The sequence below is a fragment of the Ictalurus punctatus genome, chromosome 23 (genome assembly GCF_001660625.3).
Source record: "Ictalurus punctatus breed USDA103 chromosome 23, Coco_2.0, whole genome shotgun sequence".
NCBI lineage: Eukaryota > Metazoa > Chordata > Actinopteri > Siluriformes > Ictaluridae > Ictalurus > Ictalurus punctatus.
In genome coordinates, this window is record NC_030438.2 from 9,920,001 (window position 1) to 9,942,500 (window position 22,500).

General features: G+C 44.4%; 1 protein-coding gene across 9 annotated transcripts in view; it reads left to right on the forward strand.

The window, feature by feature from the left end:
• dip2ca (disco-interacting protein 2 homolog Ca) overlaps window positions 1-22,500 on the forward strand; it is a 110,586-nt gene that overhangs the window by 65,784 nt on the left and 22,302 nt on the right. For 5 of the 9 annotated variants that reach the window (XM_053675008.1, XM_053675010.1, XM_053675013.1 and 2 more), the window contains 14 exons: window positions 21-131; window positions 2,532-2,655; window positions 4,558-4,667; window positions 5,383-5,485; window positions 5,630-5,694; window positions 5,799-5,892; window positions 16,787-16,906; window positions 18,706-18,820; window positions 19,058-19,197; window positions 19,501-19,637; window positions 19,748-19,956; window positions 20,283-20,397; window positions 21,136-21,337; window positions 22,244-22,353. In XM_053675008.1, the coding sequence (XP_053530983.1) occupies window positions 21-131; window positions 2,532-2,655; window positions 4,558-4,667; window positions 5,383-5,485; window positions 5,630-5,694; window positions 5,799-5,892; window positions 16,787-16,906; window positions 18,706-18,820; window positions 19,058-19,197; window positions 19,501-19,637; window positions 19,748-19,956; window positions 20,283-20,397; window positions 21,136-21,337; window positions 22,244-22,353 (1,755 nt within the window). The remainder of the gene's footprint in view (window positions 1-20; window positions 132-2,531; window positions 2,656-4,557; window positions 4,668-5,382; window positions 5,486-5,629; window positions 5,695-5,798; window positions 5,893-16,786; window positions 16,907-18,705; window positions 18,821-19,057; window positions 19,198-19,500; window positions 19,638-19,747; window positions 19,957-20,282; window positions 20,398-21,135; window positions 21,338-22,243; window positions 22,354-22,500) is intronic. The other 4 variants (XM_053675009.1, XM_053675011.1, XM_053675015.1 and 1 more) reach the window with 1 other exon arrangement.

A 22,500-nucleotide genomic window follows, 5' to 3' on the forward strand; every position in this document is an offset into this window, starting at 1 on the left:
ATGCTCTCTCTCACTCTCAGGTGGCTCTGGTGTTCCCGAATAACGACCCCGCTGCGTTCATGGTGGCGTTTTATGGCTGTTTATTGGCTGAGGTTGTCCCAGTGCCAATAGAGGTGCCTCTGACCCGTAAGGTGAGAAGCAGATATCTTATTGTCAAATTTTCACAGTCAACTGAAGTTGTGTGTTGATGTTGTGTGTTGATGTTGTGTGTTGATGTTGTGTGTTGATGTTGCGTGTTGATGCTGCGTGTTGATGCTGCGTGTTGAAGCTGCGTGTTGATGTTGCGTGTTGATGCTGCGTGTTGATGCTGCGTGTTGATGCTGCGTGTTGATGCTGCGTGTTGAAGCTGCGTGTTGATGTTGCGTGTTGATGCTGCGTGTTGATGCTGCGTGTTGATGCTGCGTGTTGATGCTGCGTGTTGAAGCTGCGTGTTGATGCTGCGTGTTGATGCTGCGTGTTGAAGCTGCGTGTTGATGTTGCGTGTTGATGCTGCGTGTTGATGTTGCGTGTTGATGCTGCGTGTTGATGCTGCGTGTTGATGCTGCGTGTTGATGTTGCGTGTTGAGTTTGTATATTGATGCTGTGTGTTGATGCTGTGTGTTGATGTTGTGTGTTGAAGCTGTGTGTTGATGCTGTGTGTTGATGTTGTGTGTTGATGTTGTGTGTTGAAGCTGTGTGTTGATGTTGTGTGTTGATGCTGTGTGTTGATGTTGTGTGTTGATGCTGTGTGTTGATGTTGCGTGTTGAAGCTGTGTGTTGATGTTGTGTGTTGAAGCTGTGTGTTGATGTTGTGTGTTGATGTTGTGTGTTGATGCTGCGTGTTGAAGCTGCGTGTTGATGTTGTGTGTTGAAGCTGTGTGTTGATGCTGTGTGTTGATGTTGTGTGTTGATGCTGTGTGTTGATGTTGCGTGTTGAAGCTGTGTGTTGATGTTGTGTGTTGAAGCTGTGTGTTGATGTTGTGTGTTGATGTTGTGTGTTGATGCTGCGTGTTGATGTTGCGTGTTGATGCTGCGTGTTGATGCTGCGTGTTGAAGCTGCGTGTTGATGTTGCGTGTTGATGCTGCGTGTTGATGCTGCGTGTTGATGCTGCGTGTTGATGTTGCGTGTTGAGTTTGTATATTGATGCTGTGTGTTGATGCTGCGTGTTGATGCTGTGTGTTGATGCTGCGTGTTGATGCTGCGTGTTGATGTTGCGTGTTGAGTTTGTATATTGATGCTGTGTGTTGATGCTGTGTGTTGATGTTGTGTGTTGAAGCTGTGTGTTGATGTTGTGTGTTGATGCTGTGTGTTGATGCTGTGTGTTGATGTTGTGTGTTGATGCTGTGTGTTGATGTTGCGTGTTGAAGCTGTGTGTTGATGTTGTGTGTTGATGCTGTGTGTTGATGCTGCGTGTTGATGTTGCGTGTTGAGTTTGTATATTGATGCTGTGTGTTGATGCTGTGTGTTGATGTTGTGTGTTGAAGCTGTGTGTTGATGCTGTGTGTTGATGTTGTGTGTTGAAGCTGTGTGTTGATGTTGTGTGTTGATGCTGTGTGTTGATGTTGTGTGTTGAAGCTGTGTATTGATGTTGTGTGTTGATGCTGTGTGTTGAAGCTGTGTATTGATGTTGTGTGTTGATGCTGTGTGTGATGTCTGATATGTGTGTGATGTGTGTGTGATGTGTGTGTGTGATATATGTGTGTGATGTGTGAAGTGTGTGTGATATTTGTGTGATGTGTGATGTTTGTAAATGCCATTTCAGCTTTACAGCACAAATATTAATGCTTATGTTTTATTTATGTTTAATATAAAATGTCAGAAAGCCTTTATGCAGAATTCTGCACTGAGCTGTGAATATTGCAGATGGTTTTGTGTATTTTTGACTCTGTCTCATGTCACATTTAATGTGTCACTGCTGTGTCAAGACTTCATCATACTCACATGCAGACGCTGGTCTTTCTGCTGAAGAGTAGTGTGTGTGTGTGTGTGTGTGTGTGTGTGTGTGTGTGTGTAGGGGGAGTGCCTTTGGCAAAGCTCTGTCTGATCTCTCCTCAGTCCAAAAATTCCAGGAAAAAGACCTTGAAACTGGCAGAACACTTTCTGGCTTCCTTTGCATGCAGTTCCACACATTCTGAGTGTGTTATGTGTGTGATGTGTGATATGTGTGTATGTATATGAAAAATGTTCACATTCCAGCTAAAAGACTGATCTTATTCAATTTATTTCAGCTTTATTTATATATCACTTTTAACAGTAAACATTTTCAGAAAGCAGCTTTACAGAAATTTAGACATAAGATTTAAATTTATAGTTATGAATATGTTGCAATCATGGAGTCATGTGAATTGAGAAAATACCTTTTCTTTAGGCCATGTTTAACACCCCCCCCCCCCCCCCCCCCCCCCCCCCCACACACACACACACACACACACAGATGTCTCTCTGAGTTTAACATCAAAAAGTCGCCCCCACAGTTATTCCTGGCAGGTGGCGAGTTTTGGTGTGTTTTGGGCGGCTGTTTAAGGCGTGATTTTATTTCTCTGTGTTCCAGGACGCAGGCAGTCAGCAGATCGGCTTCCTCCTCGGGAGCTGTGGAGTTACTGTGGCTCTGACCAGTGACGCCTGCCATAAGGGGCTCCCTAAAGGCCCCACCGGAGAAATCCCACAGTTCAAAGGTCAGCTGTGTATGCGTGTGTGTGTTATGGATGAGAAAAGTATTACATTCTTAAATTCATCACAGTTCTCTTTTGAAAGATTTGGCATCGTTTCAAAATACATCATAATCTGATTTTTACGAATGTCATGCATCAGTGTTTATTGGAAAATGTCAATTAGCAAACTTCTCTGATGAAAAATTAACATTATAGACCATTGTTATTAAATTCCTTTCAACATTGCACTCGAATTCTATCTGCAGTTCGGTTCAGTGTTATGTGTACAGCGTGTTTAACAGTGAACATTGTCCCAGAGCAGCGTTACAGAAATATATAAATTCAGGTTATAGATTATAAACGTATGAATTTATCTCTAATGAGCAGCCAGAGGCGACGTGCTGAGGAAAAACTCCCTGAGATGATATGAGGAAGAAACCTCGAGAGGAACCAGACTCAGAAGGGAACCCGTCCTCATCTGGGTGACACCGGATAGTGCGATTATAAATAAATACACCCCTTCTATGAATATGATAATACTACATGCTCAAGTAGTGCAGTTGTGTAAGCAGGAAATTCATTACAGTTTCTACAGGAAGTCTGTTTTGTTGAACTTCTCCTCTGTTCACTGATGGAGACTCGAGTGCAGAACTGTTTGTGCTAATTGTAGTGCTCAAGCTATCACAGCATATCTGTTCATATGAACTGAGGTCCAAAGCATCTTTATGGTGTTTAAGTGGAACCGTCCTCAGTAATCTCAATGATCTATAGTCTGCACCATGTGGAGACATCCTCAGCAGCAGCATGTGACTTCCAACTGATGAGAACTCCAACCAAAAGTAGGACATCAGGATGGATCAGGAGAGAGAGAGAGAGAGGGGGGGGGGGGGGGGGGTGAGGGGGGGGGTGAAAGTGGGGGGCTGCAGCATCCAAATATCACAGTTCACCACAACACTATACCTGTGATCCTCTAGATCTGCTCCTTTACCTAAGAACAAAACTATTCACAAAAATCTTGAGTAAACAAATACTTTTCAGCCTGGACTTAAACACTGAGACTGAGTCTGAGTCCCGAACACTAATTGGAAGGTTGTTCCAATCCACAATGAATATTAATGAGTGTATGTTATAGAGCTGCAGACTGAACATTATCACAGTGTATGTTCATATCATCATAAACCACAAAAGAAAATAAATCATGGAGGAAAAAATCATAAATCATATACTTTTTTAGATTTATTTTTATTTACTTATTTATCCATAGTAATTATTTTACAATTATTCTGTTTGTACTCATCTTTATACAGTGAGGCTGAATCCGAAATCATTTTATTCACCATTCTCACTATTCTCACTACATAGGGTATTACACAGTGGTGTTACAGGCTGCCTTGTCTCCAGTAAAGCACCAATTGTTTTATTTTATTATTGATTCATTTTTTATCCTGGAGAAAATCTAAATGTGGCCTGTGGAAATTTAAATGAACAAACAATAAAATGCATATGTGCATAAATAATTGATTTATACTCACGTTGTGGCATTTGAGTCCACACTGAATCTTTTGGTCTGTGGAGAGAGAGAGAGTGTGTGTGTGTGTGTGTGTGTGTGTGTGTGAGAGAGAAGGGCAGAAAGATGAGTGTGTGTGGCTCTAAACTGGGATGTCAGCAGTCAGTGTTTTCGTCTCAGTGCAGTGAGACAGGATATAAATAGCACACAGAAAAGGTAATGAGCTTATGAAGCTATTTTAGTTCTGGTAAAGAAAGAAGAGAGACAGACAGCAGAGAGAGAGACCGGCAGCAGTCACATTAATCAGACCATCTGTGTCACCAATAAATAATAATAATAATAATACATGACTCGTTATGGACTGTAGATAACAGTTGGATTCCGGTGGTTTTCATTAAAATAACGTTTTTGTTCTGTAGGTTGGCCGAAGTTGCTGTGGTTCGTCACAGAATCAAAACACCTCTCTAAGCCTCCACGTGATTGGTTCCCACATATTAAAGATGCAAACAATGACACGGCCTACATCGAGGTGAGGTCCAGAACCACACACTGATTTTCATTCCATTGTTTTTCAGCTGATTTGAAGGCCAGCTTCAGTTCTGACACTTTTACTGGCTCTGTGTAAAATACTCCCCAGAATGCTGTGTATTTTTACAGGTGCTGGAGCATGCAGTCTATTTCCCGTTTTCCACTCGCTCTTTCCTGAGGGGCATTACTCTGTTATAACCTCTTGCTCATTAACCTGCCTGTGGGGTGAAGAGACGAATCGATAGCAGATATGCCTTCCATTAGTGGCGTATCACAGAGTAGCTGATAAATGATTAACGTGTGTTTAATTCTGAAGTGAGGTTCATGACGTGGATTTTAAGATAATGGCTTTCCAGGTTACAGTGAGACAGAGCACTCGGTCACAAAGGACGTGGCTGCTGGAGTCGAGAGTTATCGATCAGAATAAACCCTTAACACAGGGATCATCATGGCAGAAAAATCTGTGACAGATCTGTCAGTGTGAGAAATGTTTGATTAAAAATTTGAGAGCGTCTAAAATCCATCAATAGGAGGACAGAAAATTCTTGGGACAGCGACAACACAAATACTGTAGCGATGATGGAGAAATATAAACAAACATGCTAATGGACAACATAAACACGTTTGATTGACTTTTCTCTCAGATCCTGTAATTGTGTTTCATGCATCCTTTTGGCTATGTGTGTGTGTGTGTGTGTGTGTGTGTGTATCATCAGTATAAGACCTGTAAGGACGGCAGTGTATTGGGCGTTACAGTGATGAGGATTGCTCTGCTCACACACTGCCAGGCTCTCACACAGTCATGCGGATACACAGAGGGTAACAAACACAGACACACACACACGCACACACACAGACAAACAAAGATTGTTTATGATATGTAAAATAAATAGATGAAATACGCTTAGTTCTTTGTGTGTGTGTGTGTGTGTGTGTGTGTGTGTGTGTGTGTGTGTGTTGCAGCGGAGACCATAGTGAATGTGTTAGACTTTAAGAAGGATGTGGGTCTGTGGCACGGAATTCTGACGGTAAGTCTCACTCATGATGAGATGGATGATTTCATAAACACTCTCTGACTCTCTGGTGATCTAATGTGTGTGTGTGTGTGTGTGTGTGTGTGTCTTTCCCTCAGAGTGTGATGAACATGATGCATGTGATCAGTATCCCGTACTCTCTGATGAAGGTTAATCCATTGTCCTGGATCCAGAAAGTGTGTCAGTATAAAGGTGTGTGTGTGTGTGTGTGTGTGTATTGAGAGTGTAGTGAATGTGTGTAGTGAGTGTGTAGTGAGTGTGTAGTGAGTGTGTAGTGAGTGTGTGATGAGTGTTTAGTGAGAGTGTGTAGTGAGTGTGTAGTGTGAGAGTGTAATGAGAGTGTGTAGTGAGTCTGTAGTGAGAGTGTAATGAGAGTGTGTAGTGAGAGTGTAATGAGAGTGTGTAGTGAGTGTGTAGTGAGAGTGTGTAGTGAGTGTAGTGAGAGTGTAATGAGAGTGTAGTGAGTGTGTAGTGAATGTGTGTAATGAGAGTGTGTAGTGAGAGTGTATTGAATGTGTGTAATGAGTGTGAAGTGAGTGTGTGGTGAGTGTAGTGAGAGTGTGTAGTGAGTGTGTAGTGCGAGTGTGTAGTGAGAGTGTAGTGAGTGTGTGTAGTGAGAGTGTGTAGTACGAGTGTGTAGTGTGTGTGTGTGTAGTGAGTGTGTAGTGAGTGTGTAGTGAGTGTGTGTAGTGAGAGTGTGTGTAGTGAGTGTGTAGTGAGTGTGTGTAGTGAGTGTGTGTAGTGAGTGTGTAGTGAGTGTGTAGTGAGTGTGTAGTGAGAGTGTAATGAGAGTGTAGTGAGTGTGTAGTGAGTGTAATGAGAGTGTAGTGAGTGTGTAGTGAATGTGTGTAGTGAGAGTGTGTATTGAGAGTGTAGTGAGTGTGTAGTGAGAGTGTGTAGTGAGAGTGTGTAGTGAGAGTGTGTAGTGAGTGTGTAGTGAGAGTGTAGTGAGAGTGTGTAGTGAGAGTGTGTAGTGAGTGTGTAGTGCGAGTGTATAGTGAGAGTGTAGTGAGTGTGTGTAGTGAGAGTGTAGTGAGTGTGTAGTGAGAGTGTAGTGAGAGTGTGTAGTGAGTGTGTAGTGAGTGTGTAGTGAGAGTGTAATGAGAGTGTGTAGTGAGTGTGTAGTGAGTGTGTAGTGAGAGTGTAGTGCGAGTGTATAGTGAGAGTGTATAGTGAGTGTGTGTAGTGAGAGTGTGTAGTGAGAGTGTGTAGTGAGAGTGTGGTGAGTGTGTCGTGAGTGTGTGTAGTGAGTGTGTAATGAGAGTGTGTAGTGAGTGTGTAGTGCGAGTGTGTAGTGAGAGTGTGTAGTGAGTGTGTAGTGAGAGTGTGTAGTGAGTGTGTAGTGAGAGTGTGTAGTTAGTGTGTAGTGAGTGTGTGTAGTGTGTGTGTGTAGTGAGTGTGTGTAGCGAGAGTGTGTAGTGAGTGTCTAGTGAGTGTGTGTAGTGAGTGTGTAGTGAGTGTGTGTAGTACGAGTGTGTAGTGTGTGTGTGTAGTGAGTGTGTGTAGTGAGAGTGTGTAGTGAGTGTGTGTAGTGAGAGTGTGTAGTGCAAGTGTGTGTGTGTGTAGTGAGTGTGTAGTGAGTGTGTGTAGTGAGTGTCTAGTGATTGTGTGTAGTGAGAGTGTGTAGTGAGTGTCTAGTGAGTGTGTGTAGTGAGTGTGTAGTGAGTGTGTAGTGAGAGTGTAATGAGAGTGTGTAGTGAGTGTGTAGTGAGAGTGTGTAGTGAGAGTGTAATGAGAGTGTGTAGTTAGTGTGTAGTGAGTGTGTGTAGTGAGAGTGTGTACTGAGTGTGTAGTTAGTGTGTAGTGAGAGTGTGTAGTGAGTGTGTAGTGAGAGTGTAGTGCGAGTGTATAGTGAGAGTGTATAGTGAGTGTGTGTAGTGAGAGTGTGTAGTGAGAGTGTGTAGTGAGAGTGTAGTGAGAGTGTGTAGTGAGTGTGTAATGAGAGTGTGTAGTGAGTGTGTAGTGCGAGTGTGTAGTGAGAGTGTAGTGAGAGTGTGTAGTGAGTGTGTAGTGAGAGTGTGTAGTGAGTGTGTAGTGAGAGTGTGTAGTTAGTGTGTAGTGAGAGTGTGTAGTGAGTGTGTGTGTAGTGAGTGTGTGTAGCGAGAGTGTGTAGTGAATGTCTAGTGAGTGTGTGTAGTGAGTGTGTGTAGTACGAGTGTGTAGTGTGTGTGTGTAGTGAGTGTGTGTAGTGAGAGTGTGTAGTGAGTGTGTGTAGTGAGAGTGTGTAGTGCAAGTGTGTGTGTGTGTAGTGAGTGTGTAGTGAGTGTGTGTAGTGAGTGTCTAGTGATTGTGTGTAGTGAGAGTGTGTAGTGAGTGTCTAGTGAGTGTGTGTAGTGAGTGTGTAGTGAGTGTGTGTAGTATGAGTGTGTAGTGTGTGTGTGTAGTGAGAGTGTGTAGTGAGTGTGTAGTGAGTGTGTAGTGAGTGTGTAGTGAGTGTGTAGTGAGTGTGTGTAGTGAGAGTGTGTAGTGCAAGTGTGTGTGTGTGTAGTGAGTGTGTAGTGAGAGTGTGTAGTGAGTGTGTAGTGAGTGTGTGTAGTGAGTGTGTAGTGAGAGTGTGTAGTGAGTGTGTGTAGTGAGTGTGTGTAGTGAGAGTGTAATGAGAGTGTGTAGTGAGAGTGTGTAGTGAGTGTGTAGTGAGTGTGTGTAGTGAGAGTGTGTACTGAGTGTGTAGTTAGTGTGTAGTGAGAGTGTGTAGTGAGTGTGTAGTGAGAGTGTAGTGCGAGTGTATAGTGAGAGTGTAGTGAGTGTGTGTAGTGCGAGTGTGTAGTGAGAGTGTAGTGAGAGTGTGGTGAGTGTGTCGTGAGTGTGTGTAGTGAGAGTAATGAGAGTGTGTAGTGAGTGTGTAGTGAGAGTGTGTAGTGAGTGTGTAGTGAGAGTGTGTAGTGAGAGTGTGTATTGTGTGTGTGTGTAGTGAGAGTGTAGTGAGAGTGTGTGTAGTACGAGTGTGTAGTGCAAGTGTGTGTGTGTGTAGTGAGTGTGTAGTGAGTGTGTAGTGAGAGTGTGTAGTGAGTGTGTGTAGTGAGAGTGTGTAGGGAGAGTGTGTAGTGAGTGTGTAGTGAGAGTGTGTAGTGAGAGTGTGTAGTGAGTGTGTGTAGTGAGAGTGTGTAATGCGAGTGTGTAGTGTGTGTGTGTAGTGAGTATAGTGAGTGTGTAGTGAGTGTGTAGTGAGAGTGTGTAGTGAGAGTGTGTAGTGAGTGTGTAATGAGAGTGTGTAGTTAGTGTGTAGTGAGTGTGTAGTGAGTGTGTGTAGTGAGAGTGTGTAGTGAGTGTGTAGTGCGAGTGTAGTGAGAGTGTGGTGAGTGTGTCGTGAGTGTCATGAGTGTGTGTAGTGAGTGTGTAGTGAGTGTGTATAGTGAGAGTGTGTAGTGTGTGTGTGTGTAGTGAGTGTGTGTAGCGAGAGTGTGTAGTGAGTGTCTAGTGAGTGTGTGTAGTGAGTGTGTAGTGAGAGTGTGTAGTGAGAGTGTGTAATGCGAGTGTGTGTAGTGAGTGTGTAGTGAGAGTGTAGTGAGAGTGTGTAGTGAGTGTGTAATGAGAGTGTGTAGTTAGTGTGTAGTTTGTGTGTAGTGAGAGTGTGTAGTGAGTGTGTAGTGAGTGTGTGTAGTGAGTGTGTGTAGTGAGTGTGTAGTTAGTGTATAGTGAGAGTGTGTAGTGAGAGTGTGTAGTGAGTGTGTAGTGAGAGTGTGGTGAGTGTGTCGTGAGTGTGTGTAGTGAGTGTGTAGTGAGTGTGTAGTGCGAGTGTGTAGTGAGAGTGTAGTGAGAGTGTAATGAGAGTGCGTAGTGAGAGTGTAGTGAGAGTGTGTAGTGAGTGTGTAGTGTGAGTGTGCAGTGAGAGTGTGCAGTGAGAGTGTGCAGTGAGAGTGTGTAGTGAGAGTGTGTAGTGTGTGTGTAGTGAGTGTTTGTAGCGAGCGTGTGTAGTGAGTGTCTAGTGAGTATGTGTAGTGAGAGTGTGTAGTGAGTGTGTGTAGTGAGTGTGTAGTGAGAGTGTGTAGTACGAGTGTGTAGTGTGTGTGTGTAGTGAGTGTGTAGTGAGTGTGTGTAGTGAGAGTGTGTGTAGTGAGTGTGTAGTGAGTGTGTGTAGTGAGAGTGTGTAGTGAGTGTGTGTAGTGAGAGTGTGTAGTGTGTGAGTGTGTAGTGAGTGTGTGTAGTGAGTGTGTGTAGTGAGAGTGTGTGTAGTGAGAGTGTGTAGTGAGAGTGTGTAGTGTGTGTGTGTAGTGAGTGTGTAGTGAGTGTGTGTAGTGAGTGTGTAGTGAGTGTGTGTAGTGAGAGTGTGTAGTGAGTGTCTAGTGAGTGTGTGTAGTGAGTGTGTAGTAAGTGTGTAGTGAGTGTGTGTAGTGAGAGTGTGTGTAGAGAGTGTGTAGTGAGAGTGTGTAGTGAGTGTGTAGTGAGAGTGTGTAGTGAGTGTGTAGTGAGTGTGTGTAGTGAGAGTGTGTAGTGAGTGTGTAGTGAGTGTGTGTAGTGAGAGTGTGTAGTGAGTGTGTGTAGTGAGTGTGTAGTGAGTGTGTGTAGTGAGAGTGTGTAGTGAGAGTGTGTAGTGAGAGTGTGTGTAGTGAGAGTGTGTGTAGTGAGTGTGTGTAGTGAGTGTGTAGTGAGTGTGTAGTGAGTGTGTGTAGTGAGAGTGTGTGTAGTGAGTGTGTAGTGAGTGTGTGTAGTGAGAGTGTGTAGTGAGTGTGTAGTGAGTGTGTGTAGTGAGTGTGTAGTGAGTGTGTGTAGTGAGAGTGTGTAGTGAGTGTGTGTAGTGAGAGTGTGTGTAGTGAGTGTGTAGTGAGAGTGTGTAGTGAGTGTGTGTAGTGAGAGTGTGTAGTGAGTGTGTGTAGTGAGAGTGTGTAGTGAGTGTGTAGTGAGTGTGTAGTGAGTGTGTGTAGTGAGAGTGTGTGTAGTGAGTGTGTAGTGAGTGTGTGTAGTGAGAGTGTGTAGTGAGTGTGTAGTGAGAGTGTGTAGTGAGTGTGTAGTGAGTGTGTGTAGTGAGAGTGTGTAGTGAGTGTGTGTAGTGAGAGTGTGTGTAGTGAGTGTGTAGTGAGAGTGTGTAGTGAGTGTGTGTAGTGAGAGTGTGTAGTGAGTGTGTGTAGTGAGAGTGTGTAGTGAGTGTGTAGTGAGTGTGTAGTGAGTGTGTGTAGTGAGAGTGTGTGTAGTGAGTGTGTAGTGAGTGTGTAGTGAGTGTGTAGTGAGAGTGTGTAGTGAGTGTGTGTAGTGAGTGTGTAGTGAGTGTGTGTAGTGAGTGTGTAGTGAGTGTGTAGTGAGAGTGTGTAGTGAGTGTGTAGTGAGTGTGTGTAGTGAGTGTGTAGTGAGTGTGTGTAGTGAGTGTGTGTAGTGAGTGTGTAGTGAGTGTGTGTAGTGAGTGTGTAGTGAGAGTGTGTAGTGAGTGTGTAGTGAGAGTGTGTAGTGAGTGTGTAGTGAGAGTGTGTAGTGAGAGTGTGTAGTGAGTGTGTAGTGAGAGTGTGTAGTGAGTGTGTGTAGTGAGAGTGTGTAGTGAGTGTGTAGTGAGTGTGTGTAGTGAGTGTGTAGTGAGTGTGTGTAGTGAGTGTGTAGTGAGTGTGTGTAGTGAGAGTGTGTGTAGTGAGTGTGTAGTGAGTGTGTAGTGAGAGTGTGTAGTGAGTGTGTAGTGAGAGTGTGTAGTGAGTGTGTGTAGTGAGTGTGTAGTGAGTGTGTGTAGTGAGAGTGTGTGTAGTGAGTGTGTAGTGAGTGTGTAGTGAGTGTGTGTAGTGAGAGTGTGTGTAGTGAGAGTGTGTAGTGAGAGTGTAGTGAGTGTGTAGTGAGAGTGTGTAGTGAGTGTGTGTAGTGAGTGTGTAGTGAGTGTGTGTAGTGAGTGTGTAGTGAGTGTGTAGTGAGAGTGTGTAGTGAGTGTGTAGTGAGTGTGTGTAGTGAGTGTGTAGTGAGTGTGTGTAGTGAGTGTGTGTAGTGAGTGTGTAGTGAGTGTGTGTAGTGAGTGTGTAGTGAGAGTGTGTAGTGAGTGTGTAGTGAGAGTGTGTAGTGAGTGTGTAGTGAGAGTGTGTAGTGAGAGTGTGTAGTGAGTGTGTAGTGAGAGTGTGTAGTGAGTGTGTGTAGTGAGAGTGTGTAGTGAGTGTGTAGTGAGTGTGTGTAGTGAGTGTGTAGTGAGTGTGTGTAGTGAGTGTGTAGTGAGTGTGTGTAGTGAGAGTGTGTGTAGTGAGTGTGTAGTGAGTGTGTAGTGAGAGTGTGTAGTGAGTGTGTAGTGAGAGTGTGTAGTGAGTGTGTAGTGAGAGTGTGTAGTGAGTGTGTGTAGTGAGTGTGTAGTGAGTGTGTGTAGTGAGAGTGTGTGTAGTGAGAGTGTGTGTAGTGAGTGTGTAGTGAGTGTGTGTAGTGAGAGTGTGTGTAGTGAGAGTGTGTAGTGAGAGTGTGTAGTGAGTGTGTGTAGTGAGAGTGTGTGTAGTGAGAGTGTGTAGTGAGAGTGTGTAGTGAGTGTGTGTAGTGAGAGTGTGTAGTGAGTGTGTGTAGTGAGAGTGTGTAGTGAGTGTGTAGTGAGAGTGTGTAGTGAGAGTGTGTAGTGAGTGTGTAGTGAGAGTGTGTAGTGAGTGTGTAGTGAGAGTGTGTAGTGAGAGTGTGTAGTGAGAGTGTAGTGAGAGTGTGTAGTGAGAGTGTGTAGTGAGTGTGTAGTGAGAGTGTGTAGTGAGTGTGTGTAGTGAGTGTGTGTAGTGAGAGTGTGTAGTGAGTGTGTAGTGAGAGTGTGTAGTGAGTGTGTAGTGAGAGTGTGTAGTGAGAGTGTGTAGTGAGTGTGTAGTGAGAGTGTGTAGTGAGTGTGTAGTGAGAGTGTGTAGTGAGTGTGTGTAGTGAGAGTGTGTAGTGAGTGTGTAGTGAGTGTGTGTAGTGAGAGTGTGTAGTGAGTGTGTGTAGTGAGTGTGTGTAGTGAGAGTGTGTAGTGAGTGTGTAGTGAGAGTGTGTAGTGAGTGTGTAGTGAGAGTGTGTAGTGAGTGTGTAGTGATAGTGTGTAGTGAGTGTGTGTAGTGAGAGTGTGTGTAGTGAGAGTGTGTAGTGAGTGTGTAGTGAGAGTGTGTAGTGAGTGTGTGTAGTGAGTGTGTGTAGTGAGAGTGTGTAGTGAGTGTGTAGTGAGAGTGTGTAGTGAGTGTGTAGTGAGTGTGTAGTGAGTGTGTGTAGTGAGAGTGTGTAGTGAGTGTGTGTAGTGAGAGTGTAGTGAGAGTGTGTAGTGAGTGTGTAGTGAGTGTGTAGTGAGAGTGTGTAGTGAGTGTGTGTAGTGAGAGTGTGTAGTGAGTGTGTGTAGTGAGAGTGTGTAGTGAGTGTGTAGTGAGTGTGTAGTGAGTGTGTGTAGTGAGAGTGTGTGTAGTGAGTGTGTAGTGAGTGTGTAGTGAGTGTGTAGTGAGAGTGTGTAGTGAGTGTGTGTAGTGAGTGTGTAGTGAGTGTGTGTAGTGAGTGTGTAGTGAGTGTGTAGTGAGAGTGTGTAGTGAGTGTGTAGTGAGTGTGTGTAGTGAGTGTGTAGTGAGTGTGTGTAGTGAGTGTGTGTAGTGAGTGTGTAGTGAGTGTGTGTAGTGAGTGTGTAGTGAGAGTGTGTAGTGAGTGTGTAGTGAGAGTGTGTAGTGAGAGTGTGTAGTGAGTGTGTAGTGAGAGTGTGTAGTGAGTGTGTGTAGTGAGAGTGTGTAGTGAGTGTGTAGTGAGTGTGTGTAGTGAGTGTGTAGTGAGTGTGTGTAGTGAGTGTGTAGTGAGTGTGTGTAGTGAGAGTGTGTGTAGTGAGTGTGTAGTGAGTGTGTAGTGAGAGTGTGTAGTGAGTGTGTAGTGAGAGTGTGTAGTGAGAGTGTGTAGTGAGTGTGTGTAGTGAGTGTGTAGTGAGTGTGTGTAGTGAGAGTGTGTGTAGTGAGTGTGTAGTGAGTGTGTAGTGAGTGTGTGTAGTGAGAGTGTGTGTAGTGAGAGTGTGTAGTGAGAGTGTGTAGTGAGTGTGTGTAGTGAGAGTGTGTGTAGTGAGAGTGTGTAGTGAGAGTGTGTAGTGAGTGTGTGTAGTGAGAGTGTGTAGTGAGTGTGTGTAGTGAGAGTGTGTAGTGAGTGTGTAGTGAGAGTGTGTAGTGAGAGTGTGTAGTGAGTGTGTAGTGAGAGTGTGTAGTGAGTGTGTAGTGAGAGTGTGTAGTGAGAGTGTGTAGTGAGAGTGTGTAGTGAGAGTGTAGTGAGAGTGTGTAGTGAGAGTGTGTAGTGAGTGTGTAGTGAGAGTGTGTAGTGAGTGTGTGTAGTGAGTGTGTGTAGTGAGAGTGTGTAGTGAGTGTGTAGTGAGAGTGTGTAGTGAGTGTGTAGTGAGAGTGTGTAGTGAGAGTGTGTAGTGAGTGTGTAGTGAGAGTGTGTAGTGAGTGTGTAGTGAGAGTGTGTAGTGAGTGTGTAGTGAGAGTGTGTAGTGAGTGTGTGTAGTGAGAGTGTGTAGTGAGTGTGTAGTGAGTGTGTGTAGTGAGAGTGTGTAGTGAGTGTGTGTAGTGAGTGTGTGTAGTGAGAGTGTGTAGTGAGTGTGTAGTGAGAGTGTGTAGTGAGTGTGTAGTGAGAGTGTGTAGTGAGTGTGTAGTGATAGTGTGTAGTGAGTGTGTGTAGTGAGAGTGTGTGTAGTGAGAGTGTGTAGTGAGTGTGTAGTGAGAGTGTGTAGTGAGTGTGTGTAGTGAGTGTGTGTAGTGAGAGTGTGTAGTGAGTGTGTAGTGAGAGTGTGTAGTGAGTGTGTAGTGAGTGTGTAGTGAGTGTGTGTAGTGAGAGTGTGTAGTGAGTGTGTGTAGTGAGAGTGTAGTGAGAGTGTGTAGTGAGTGTGTAGTGAGTGTGTAGTGAGAGTGTAGTGATAGTGTGTAGTGAGTGTGTGTAGTGAGAGTGTGTGTAGTGAGAGTGTGTAGTGAGAGTGTGTAGTGAGTGTGTAGTGAGAGTGTGTAGTGAGTGTGTGTAGTGAGTGTGTGTAGTGAGAGTGTGTAGTGAGTGTGTAGTGAGTGTGTGTAGTGAGAGTGTAGTGAGAGTGTGTAGTGAGTGTGTAGTGAGTGTGTAGTGAGAGTGTGTAGTGAGTGTGTAGTGAGAGTGTTTAGTGAGAGTGTGTGTAGTGAGTGTGTAGTGAGAGTGTGTAGTGAGTGTGTAGTGAGAGTGTGTAGTGAGTGTGTGTAGTGAGAGTGTGTAGTGAGTGTGTAGTGAGAGTGTGTAGTGCGAGTGTGTAGTGAGAGTGTGTAGTGAGAGTGTGTAGTGAGTGTGTGTAGTGAGTGTGTAGTGAGTGTGTGTAGTGAGAGTGTGTAGTGAGTGTATGTAGTGAGTGTGTAGTGAGTGTGTAGTGAGAGTGTGTAGTGAGAGTGTGTAGTGAGTGTGTAGTGAGAGTGTGTAGTGAGAGTGTGTAGTGAGAGTGTGTAGTGAGTGTGTGTAGTGAGAGTGTGTAGTGAGTGTGTAGTGAGAGTGTGTAGTGAATGTGTAGTGAGAGTGTGTAGTGAGTGTGTAGTGAGAGTGTGTAGTGAGTGTGTAGTGAGTGTGTAGTGAGTGTGTGTAGTGAGAGTGTGTAGTGAGAGTGTGGTGAGTGTGTCGTGAGAGTGTGTAGTGAGTGTATAGTGAGAGTGTGTAGTGAGTGTGTAGTGAGAGTGTGTAGTGAGAGTGTGTAGTGAGAGTGTGTAGTGAGTGTGTAGTGAGAGTGTGTAGTGAGTGTGTAGTGAGAGTGTGTAGTGAGTGTGTGTAGTGAGTGTGTAGTGAGAGTGTGTAGTGAGAGTGTGTAGTGAGTGTGTAGTGAGAGTGTGTAGTGAGTGTGTAGTGAGAGTGTGTAGTGAGAGTGTGTAGTGAGAGTGTGTAGTGAGTGTGTGTAGTGAGTGTGTGTAGTGAGAGTGTGTAGTGAGAGTGTGTAGTGAGTGTGTAGTGAGAGTGTGTAGTGAGTGTGTAGTGAGAGTGTGTAGTGAGAGTGTGTAGTGAGTGTGTAGTGAGAGTGTGTAGTGAGTGTGTAGTGAGAGTGTGTAGTGAGAGTGTGTAGTGAGTGTGTAGTGAGAGTGTGTAGTGAGTGTGTAGTGAGTGTGTGTAGTGAGAGTGTGTAGTGAGTGTGTGTAGTGAGAGTGTGTAGTGAGTGTGTGTAGTGAGTGTGTGTAGTGAGAGTGTGTAGTGAGAGTGTGTAGTGAGAGTGTGTAGTGAGTGTGTAGTGAGTGTGTGTAGTGAGAGTGTGTAGTGAGTGTGTAGTGAGTGTGTGTAGTGAGAGTGTGTAGTGAGTGTGTAGTGAGAGTGTGTAGTGAGTGTGTGTAGTGAGAGTGTGTAGTGAGTGTGTGTAGTGAGTGTGTGTAGTGAGAGTGTGTAGTGAGTGTGTGTAGTGAGTGTGTAGTGAGAGTGTGTAGTGAGAGTGTGTAGTGAGTGTGTAGTGAGAGTGTGTAGTGAGAGTGTGTAGTGAGAGTGTGTAGTGAGAGTGTGTAGTGAGTGTGTAGTGAGAGTGTGTAGTGAGTGTGTAGTGAGAGTGTGTAGTGAGAGTGTGTAGTGAGTGTGTAGTGAGAGTGTGTAGTGAGTGTGTAGTGAGAGTGTGTAGTGAGAGTGTGTAGTGAGAGTGTGTAGTGAGTGTGTAGTGAGAGTGTGTAGTGAGTGTGTAGTGAGAGTGTGTAGTGAGAGTGTGTAGTGAGTGTGTAGTGAGAGTGTGTAGTGAGTGTGTAGTGAGAGTGTGTAGTGAGAGTGTGTAGTGAGTGTGTAGTGAGAGTGTGTAGTGAGTGTGTAGTGAGTGTGTGTAGTGAGAGTGTGTAGTGAGTGTGTGTAGTGAGAGTGTGTAGTGAGTGTGTGTAGTGAGTGTGTGTAGTGAGAGTGTGTAGTGAGAGTGTGTAGTGAGTGTGTGTAGTGAGAGTGTGTAGTGAGTGTGTGTAGTGAGAGTGTGTAGTGAGTGTGTAGTGAGTGTGTAGTGAGTGTGTAGTGAGTGTGTGTAGTGAGAGTGTGTAGTGAGTGTGTAGTGAGAGTGTGTAGTGAGTGTGTGTAGTGAGAGTGTGTAGTGAGTGTGTGTAGTGAGAGTGTGTAGTGAGTGTGTGTAGTGAGAGTGTGTAGTGAGTTTTCAGCTGTATTGTGTGTAATGATGAAGTGATTTTTGTCTCCTTGTGTTATTAAGACAGAGGTTATAGTCTAAAGTTTGTTCTGCATTACTACTGATGTGTGTGTGTGTGTGTGTGTGTGTGTGCAGCTAAAGTGGCATGTGTGAAGAGCAGGGACATGCACTGGGCTCTGGTGGCTCACAGAGATCAGAGAGACATCAACCTTAGTTCACTGCGCATGCTGGTGGTGGCTGATGGATCAAACCCCTGTGAGTTCTTCATATTAACCTCTCTCACTCTCTCTCTTTCTGTATCACTCTCTCTCACTCTCTCTCTCTTTCTGTATCACTCTCTCTCACTCTATCTCTTTCTGTATCACTCTCTCTCACTCTCTCTCTCTTTCTGTATCACTCTCTCTCACTCTCTCTCTCTTTCTGTATCACTCTCTCTCACTCTCTCTCTTTCTGTATCACTCTCTCTCACTATCTCTCTCTCCCTCTGTATCGCTCTCTCTCACTATCTCTCTCTCTCACTCTCTCTTACTCGCTCTCCCTCTCACTCTCTCACGCTCTCTCACTCTCCCTCTCTCTCTCTCACTCTCCCTCTCACTCTCTCACGCTCTCTCACTCTCCCTCTCTCTCTCTCTCTCTTGCTCGGTCTCGCTCTCCCTCTCTCCCCACTCTCTCTCGATTCAATGTGTGCTCTATTGGCAATATTTTTTGTATTGCCAAAGCAGTGTACAACAGCAGACTAAGAGAAGAGAAAACATAGTAAATATAGTTAAAAAAAAATAGTATTGAAAAAATAAATGAATAAACAGATGCTAAGGTAAATATATAGCAAAATTAATAACTAGATGCAACATCATATACATTAATGGTAACACAGGGACAAGGTGTTGATGGTAGGCGGGGTTAAGGCAGGTGGGTCTTTATGGTGTTAGGTGGGGTTAAGGTGGGTGCGTCTTTATGGTGGGGGGCGGGGTTAGGGTGGGTGGGTCTTTATGGTGGTGGGCGGAGTTAGGACGGGTGCATGTTTATGATGGTAGGCATGGTTATGGTTGGTGGGTGTTTATGGTGCTAGGCGGGGTTAGGGTGTGTGTGGCTGTGTGTTACCTATATCTCGTCTCAGGGCGGCCACGCCTGTCTGCGGCGACTCGTCTCTTTGTCCTGTACTCACTGAGTCTGTACATCATCAGTGTCTTTCTTCAGTTATTATCAGTCTCCGTGGTCATGTAGTCCGCCCCGGTGTCCATTTACTACCCTGGTGTACTCTCCATTTACTGCCCCAGTGTACTATCCATTTACTGTCCAGTGACCTTACAGTTTGTGTTGATATATAACGGTGTTTGTCCAATAAGTACTGTACTTTTCCTGTTTTGTGTTTGTAACTGGGTTGGGCCGAATGGTTGAGTATGTGGTCCTGAGTGTCAGTGACCATCTGTAGGTGAGAGGTCAGTCAGTCTCAGGACCAGCTGGCTGAGGCAACTCCTCACTACCCTCAGCTCCTGGTATTTTAGGGCTTTATAATGCTTTAGTGTTGGACTCACTTGTTTTTAAATGCTTCCAAAATTTGATGACTCTTTTTGGGATATTTAAAAGGAATAAATCTCCCTCTCTCTTTTTCTCTCTCTCTCTCTTTCTCTCTCTCTCCCTCTCTCTCTCTCTTTCTCTATCTCTCTCTCTATCTCGCCCTCTCGCCCTCTCTCTCCCTCTCTCTCTCTTTCACTCTCTCTCTCACCCTCTCTCTCTCTCGCCCTCTCTCTTTTTCTTTCTCTCTCTGTCCCTCTCTCTCTGCCTTCTCTGTGAGGTGTTTAAAACCTCAACACCAACACTGGTATAGGTAACACACACACAGACACACACACTCTCACTCACACACACTGCCTCCAGTCTTTACAACTCTGCTAGGTTCTCTAATAGCTGTGCAGGTGTGTGTGTGTGCTCAAGGCTTAAGTTTCTAGCACAGAGGATTTCAGAGTAATTAGGAAGTAATGAAAAATAATTGCTGCACATCTCTCTCTCTCTCTCTCTCTCTCTCTCTCTCTCTCTCTCTCTCTCTCTCTCAGGGTCGATCTCATCATGTGATGCATTCTTAAACGTATTCCAGAGTAAGGGTCTGAGACCGGAGGTCATCTGTCCGTGTGCTAGCTCACCTGAAGCTCTTACTGTCGCAATCAGGAGGTGTAGACACACACACACACACACACACACACACACACACACACACACAGTGAAAGACAGAAAGTCCAACTTTTCCTGCCACTGTGTTTTGTTGGTTTGTTGTCAGATAGAAAAATATTGAGAATATCAACTCATTAATGTGTTTACGATATTTTTCATGCCAAAATATTTTTGAATGTTTGTGTGTGTGTGTGTGTGTGTGTGTGTGTGTGTGTGTGTGTGTGTGTGTATTTACAGACCCACAGATGACAGCAGTCAGCCACCTGGCCGAGGGGTTTTGTCCATGCAGGGTCTGAGCCATGGAGTCATAAGAGTGGACACTGAAGAACGTCTTGCTGTTCTCACAGTACAGGACGTGGGCACAGTCATGCCTGGAGGTACACACACACACACACACACACACACACACACAGGGTTATATACACATACACATGCTAATGACGTGTCACAGACTAGCACCAGTAAAGAGATGGTTGATTACAAAACAGGAACAGAACCAAATAAAGAATAAGAATCATACTGATTATGTGAGTTTGTTGTTCCTCCTTACAGCTTTATTTATTCATCATCACCTCCTTGCATCATTTCAGCCTTTAATCTGACGTGTCTGCTACCTTAAAGCTGAAATTCAACACTGTTTGTGTTTGTGTGTGTGTTTGTGTGTGTTTGTGTGTTCTCAGCATTGATGTGTGTGGTGAAACCAGAAGGAGTTCCACAGTTGTGCCGAACAGATGAGATTGGAGAGTTGTGTGTTTGCTCTATCGCCACGGGAACGTCGTACTACGGTCTGTCTGGGATGACCAAGAACACCTTTGAGGTTCTGTTCAACACACACACACACACACACAAGCACACACAGGTTTAGGTTCTACATGTTTAAATTCATGTTATTGCTTCTGTGTTGGTTCTACTCGGTTCTGCTATCAGGTTTTTCCTATGAGCAGCTCAGGAGCTCTGATCAGTGAGTACCCATTCACGCGGACCGGGCTGCTGGGCTTCGTTGGTCCTGGGGGTCTTGTGTTCATTGCTGGCAAGATGGATGGTCTGATGGTGGTCAGTGGCCGGAGACACAATGCTGATGACATTGTGGCCACAGCACTCGCTGTAGAACCCATGAAGTTTGTGTACAGAGGCAGGTGAGGGAGGGAGGAGTGTCTGAAACACACACACACACACACACACACACACACACACACACACACACACACACACACACACACACACACACACAAACAAACCACAGACACTAATATTAACATTTTTATACATAGTGTGATTTTCTTTACAGTCCTAATGTATTGTATTATATTATATTATATTATATATTAATTAATTATTCAGGGTCTCTTACACAACAAAGCAGTGTGTGTGTGTGTGTGTGGCAAATATGAAGTGTGTTTGTGTTGATGTGAAGTTTGTGTGTGTAAATATAAAGTGTGTGTGTAATTGTGTGTTCCTGCAGGATAGCTGTGTTCTCTGTGACAGTTCTACATGACGAGCGGATCGTGGTGGTGGCGGAACAGAGACCCGACTCCACAGAGGAGGACAGTTTCCAGTGGATGAGTCGAGTGCTGCAGGTGTGTAACAGAACTCACACTCTCACACTGCGTTCCTGTTCTACTGCTCAACTGTCTCCCGGTTCTGTGGCCCAGTTCTGTACTATCATGTGGTTATCTCTTATTAAACCTGGAGGAACTTTACAGTGAAACAGTGGCTCTTTTCACACAGCACTGCTAAACTGATTTATTCCTTTAATCTGGTTTTTGAACTTTCTGCTAATTACAACTGAACAAATGAGATTAGTTTATTATTATTTTAATCAGAGTGATTAGTCATATATACTGAAATATTTATGTGGATAACAGCGGAACCCTAGATATTTACATTCTTTCACATTTGGGATTAAGTTCTATTATGTTCTACATTGTCAGCTTTTGGAACGTATTTAGCACCAACAAAAGACAAAAACTGTGTGTGTGTGTGACGTGAATGTGACGTGTTTTTTATTAAACTTTTTTTCATGCAGAAATTGAACTTGATTTGAGTTTTAAAATGACACACTGCTTGTTTGTTTGGAATGTATATGTATATGTTTGTGTGTGTGTGTGTGAGTGAGAGAGAGTGTGTGTGTGTGTGTGGGTCCATGTATGTAATTTGCACAGTTAAAGGTCACACACTGTGGCAAATTAATTTGCTCACTGCAGGTGGTTCTCCGCAGACCCTTTCATTGTGCCATGTTTGTGTTTTCATGTGTGTGACACGGTTCTGTGTGTGACACGGTTCTGTGTGTGACACGGTTCTGTGTGTGTTTGTAGGCCATAGATAGTATCCACAACGTAGGTGTGTTCTGTTTGGCACTGGTTCCTGCGAACACACTGCCCAAGACGCCGCTGGGAGGAATCCACCTGTCTGAAACCAAGCAGCTGTTTCTGGAAGGTTCTCTGCATCCCTGTAATGTACTCATGTGTCCTCACACCTGCGTCACCAACCTGCCCAAACCCCGACAGAAACAACCAGGTGTGTCACACACAGACACACACAGTGTGTATGAGTGTGAGTGAGTGAGTGTGTGCATGTGAGTGTGTGTGTGTATATGAGTGTGTGCATGTGTGTGCATGTGTGCGTGTGTGTGGGTGTGCGTGTGAGTGTGTGTGTTTATATGAGTTTGTATGAGTGTGTGTGCATGTGTGTGAGTGTGTGTGAGTGTGTGTTTGCATGTGTGTGTGAGTGTGTGTGAGTGTGTGTGCCTGTGTGTGCGTGTGTGTGCAGGTGTGTGCATGTGTGTGAGTGTGTGTGAGTATGTATGTGTGCATGTATGTGTGTGTGTGTGTGGATCTTGTCTGTTTGTGCTTATTTGTTTATGACAGAGGAACATTGGAGATTTTGTATGTGGCCTTTTTCTAGAAAGAGGAAGATGCCCACACTCTCTGCCCACTTTGTTAGGAACACTAGTACCTTGATGCATTTATTCAATCAACCGATCATGTGTCATACACAGTGTGTAAAAACATGCAGATACAGACAGCTTCAGTTAATGTTCATATCAAACATCAGAACACCAGGAGAAGATAATCGCCATGGTTTTCATGGTTTTTGCAAATTCTAACATTGTTTTGTGTGAAAATCTCAGCAGATCTGCAGTTTCTGAAATACTCAAACAAGCCCATCTGGCACCAACAGCAATGTTACAGTCAAAGACACTGAGATTTTTCCCCTGTTGTGATATTTGATGTGAACATTAACCGAAGCTCTTCACCTGCTTCTGCAACTTGATTGGCTGATTGGACAACTCCATGCATAAATGTACAGGTGTGGAGGTATTCCTAATAAAGTGAGTGTATGTTTAGTGCTGTGAAGCAGCTGTGTATATCACTGTGTATGAGTGTGTATAAGTGTGTAACAGATGTGTTTGTGTGTGTGCAGAGATTGGTCCTGCATCAGTGATGGTGGGGAATCTGGTATCAGGGAAAAGAATCGCGCAGGCGAGTGGGAGAGACCTGGGACAGATTGAAGACAATGATCAGGCAAGAAAGGTGTGTGTGTGACACCACGGGGCCTTGATTTCCCTCCATCCCTCCATCCATCCATCCATCTTCAGCTGTAGGAGTGTTTTGGCATCTGCTAACACTCCTGTGTGTGTGTGTGTGTGTGTGTGTGTGTGATATGATCAAATGAGGTGT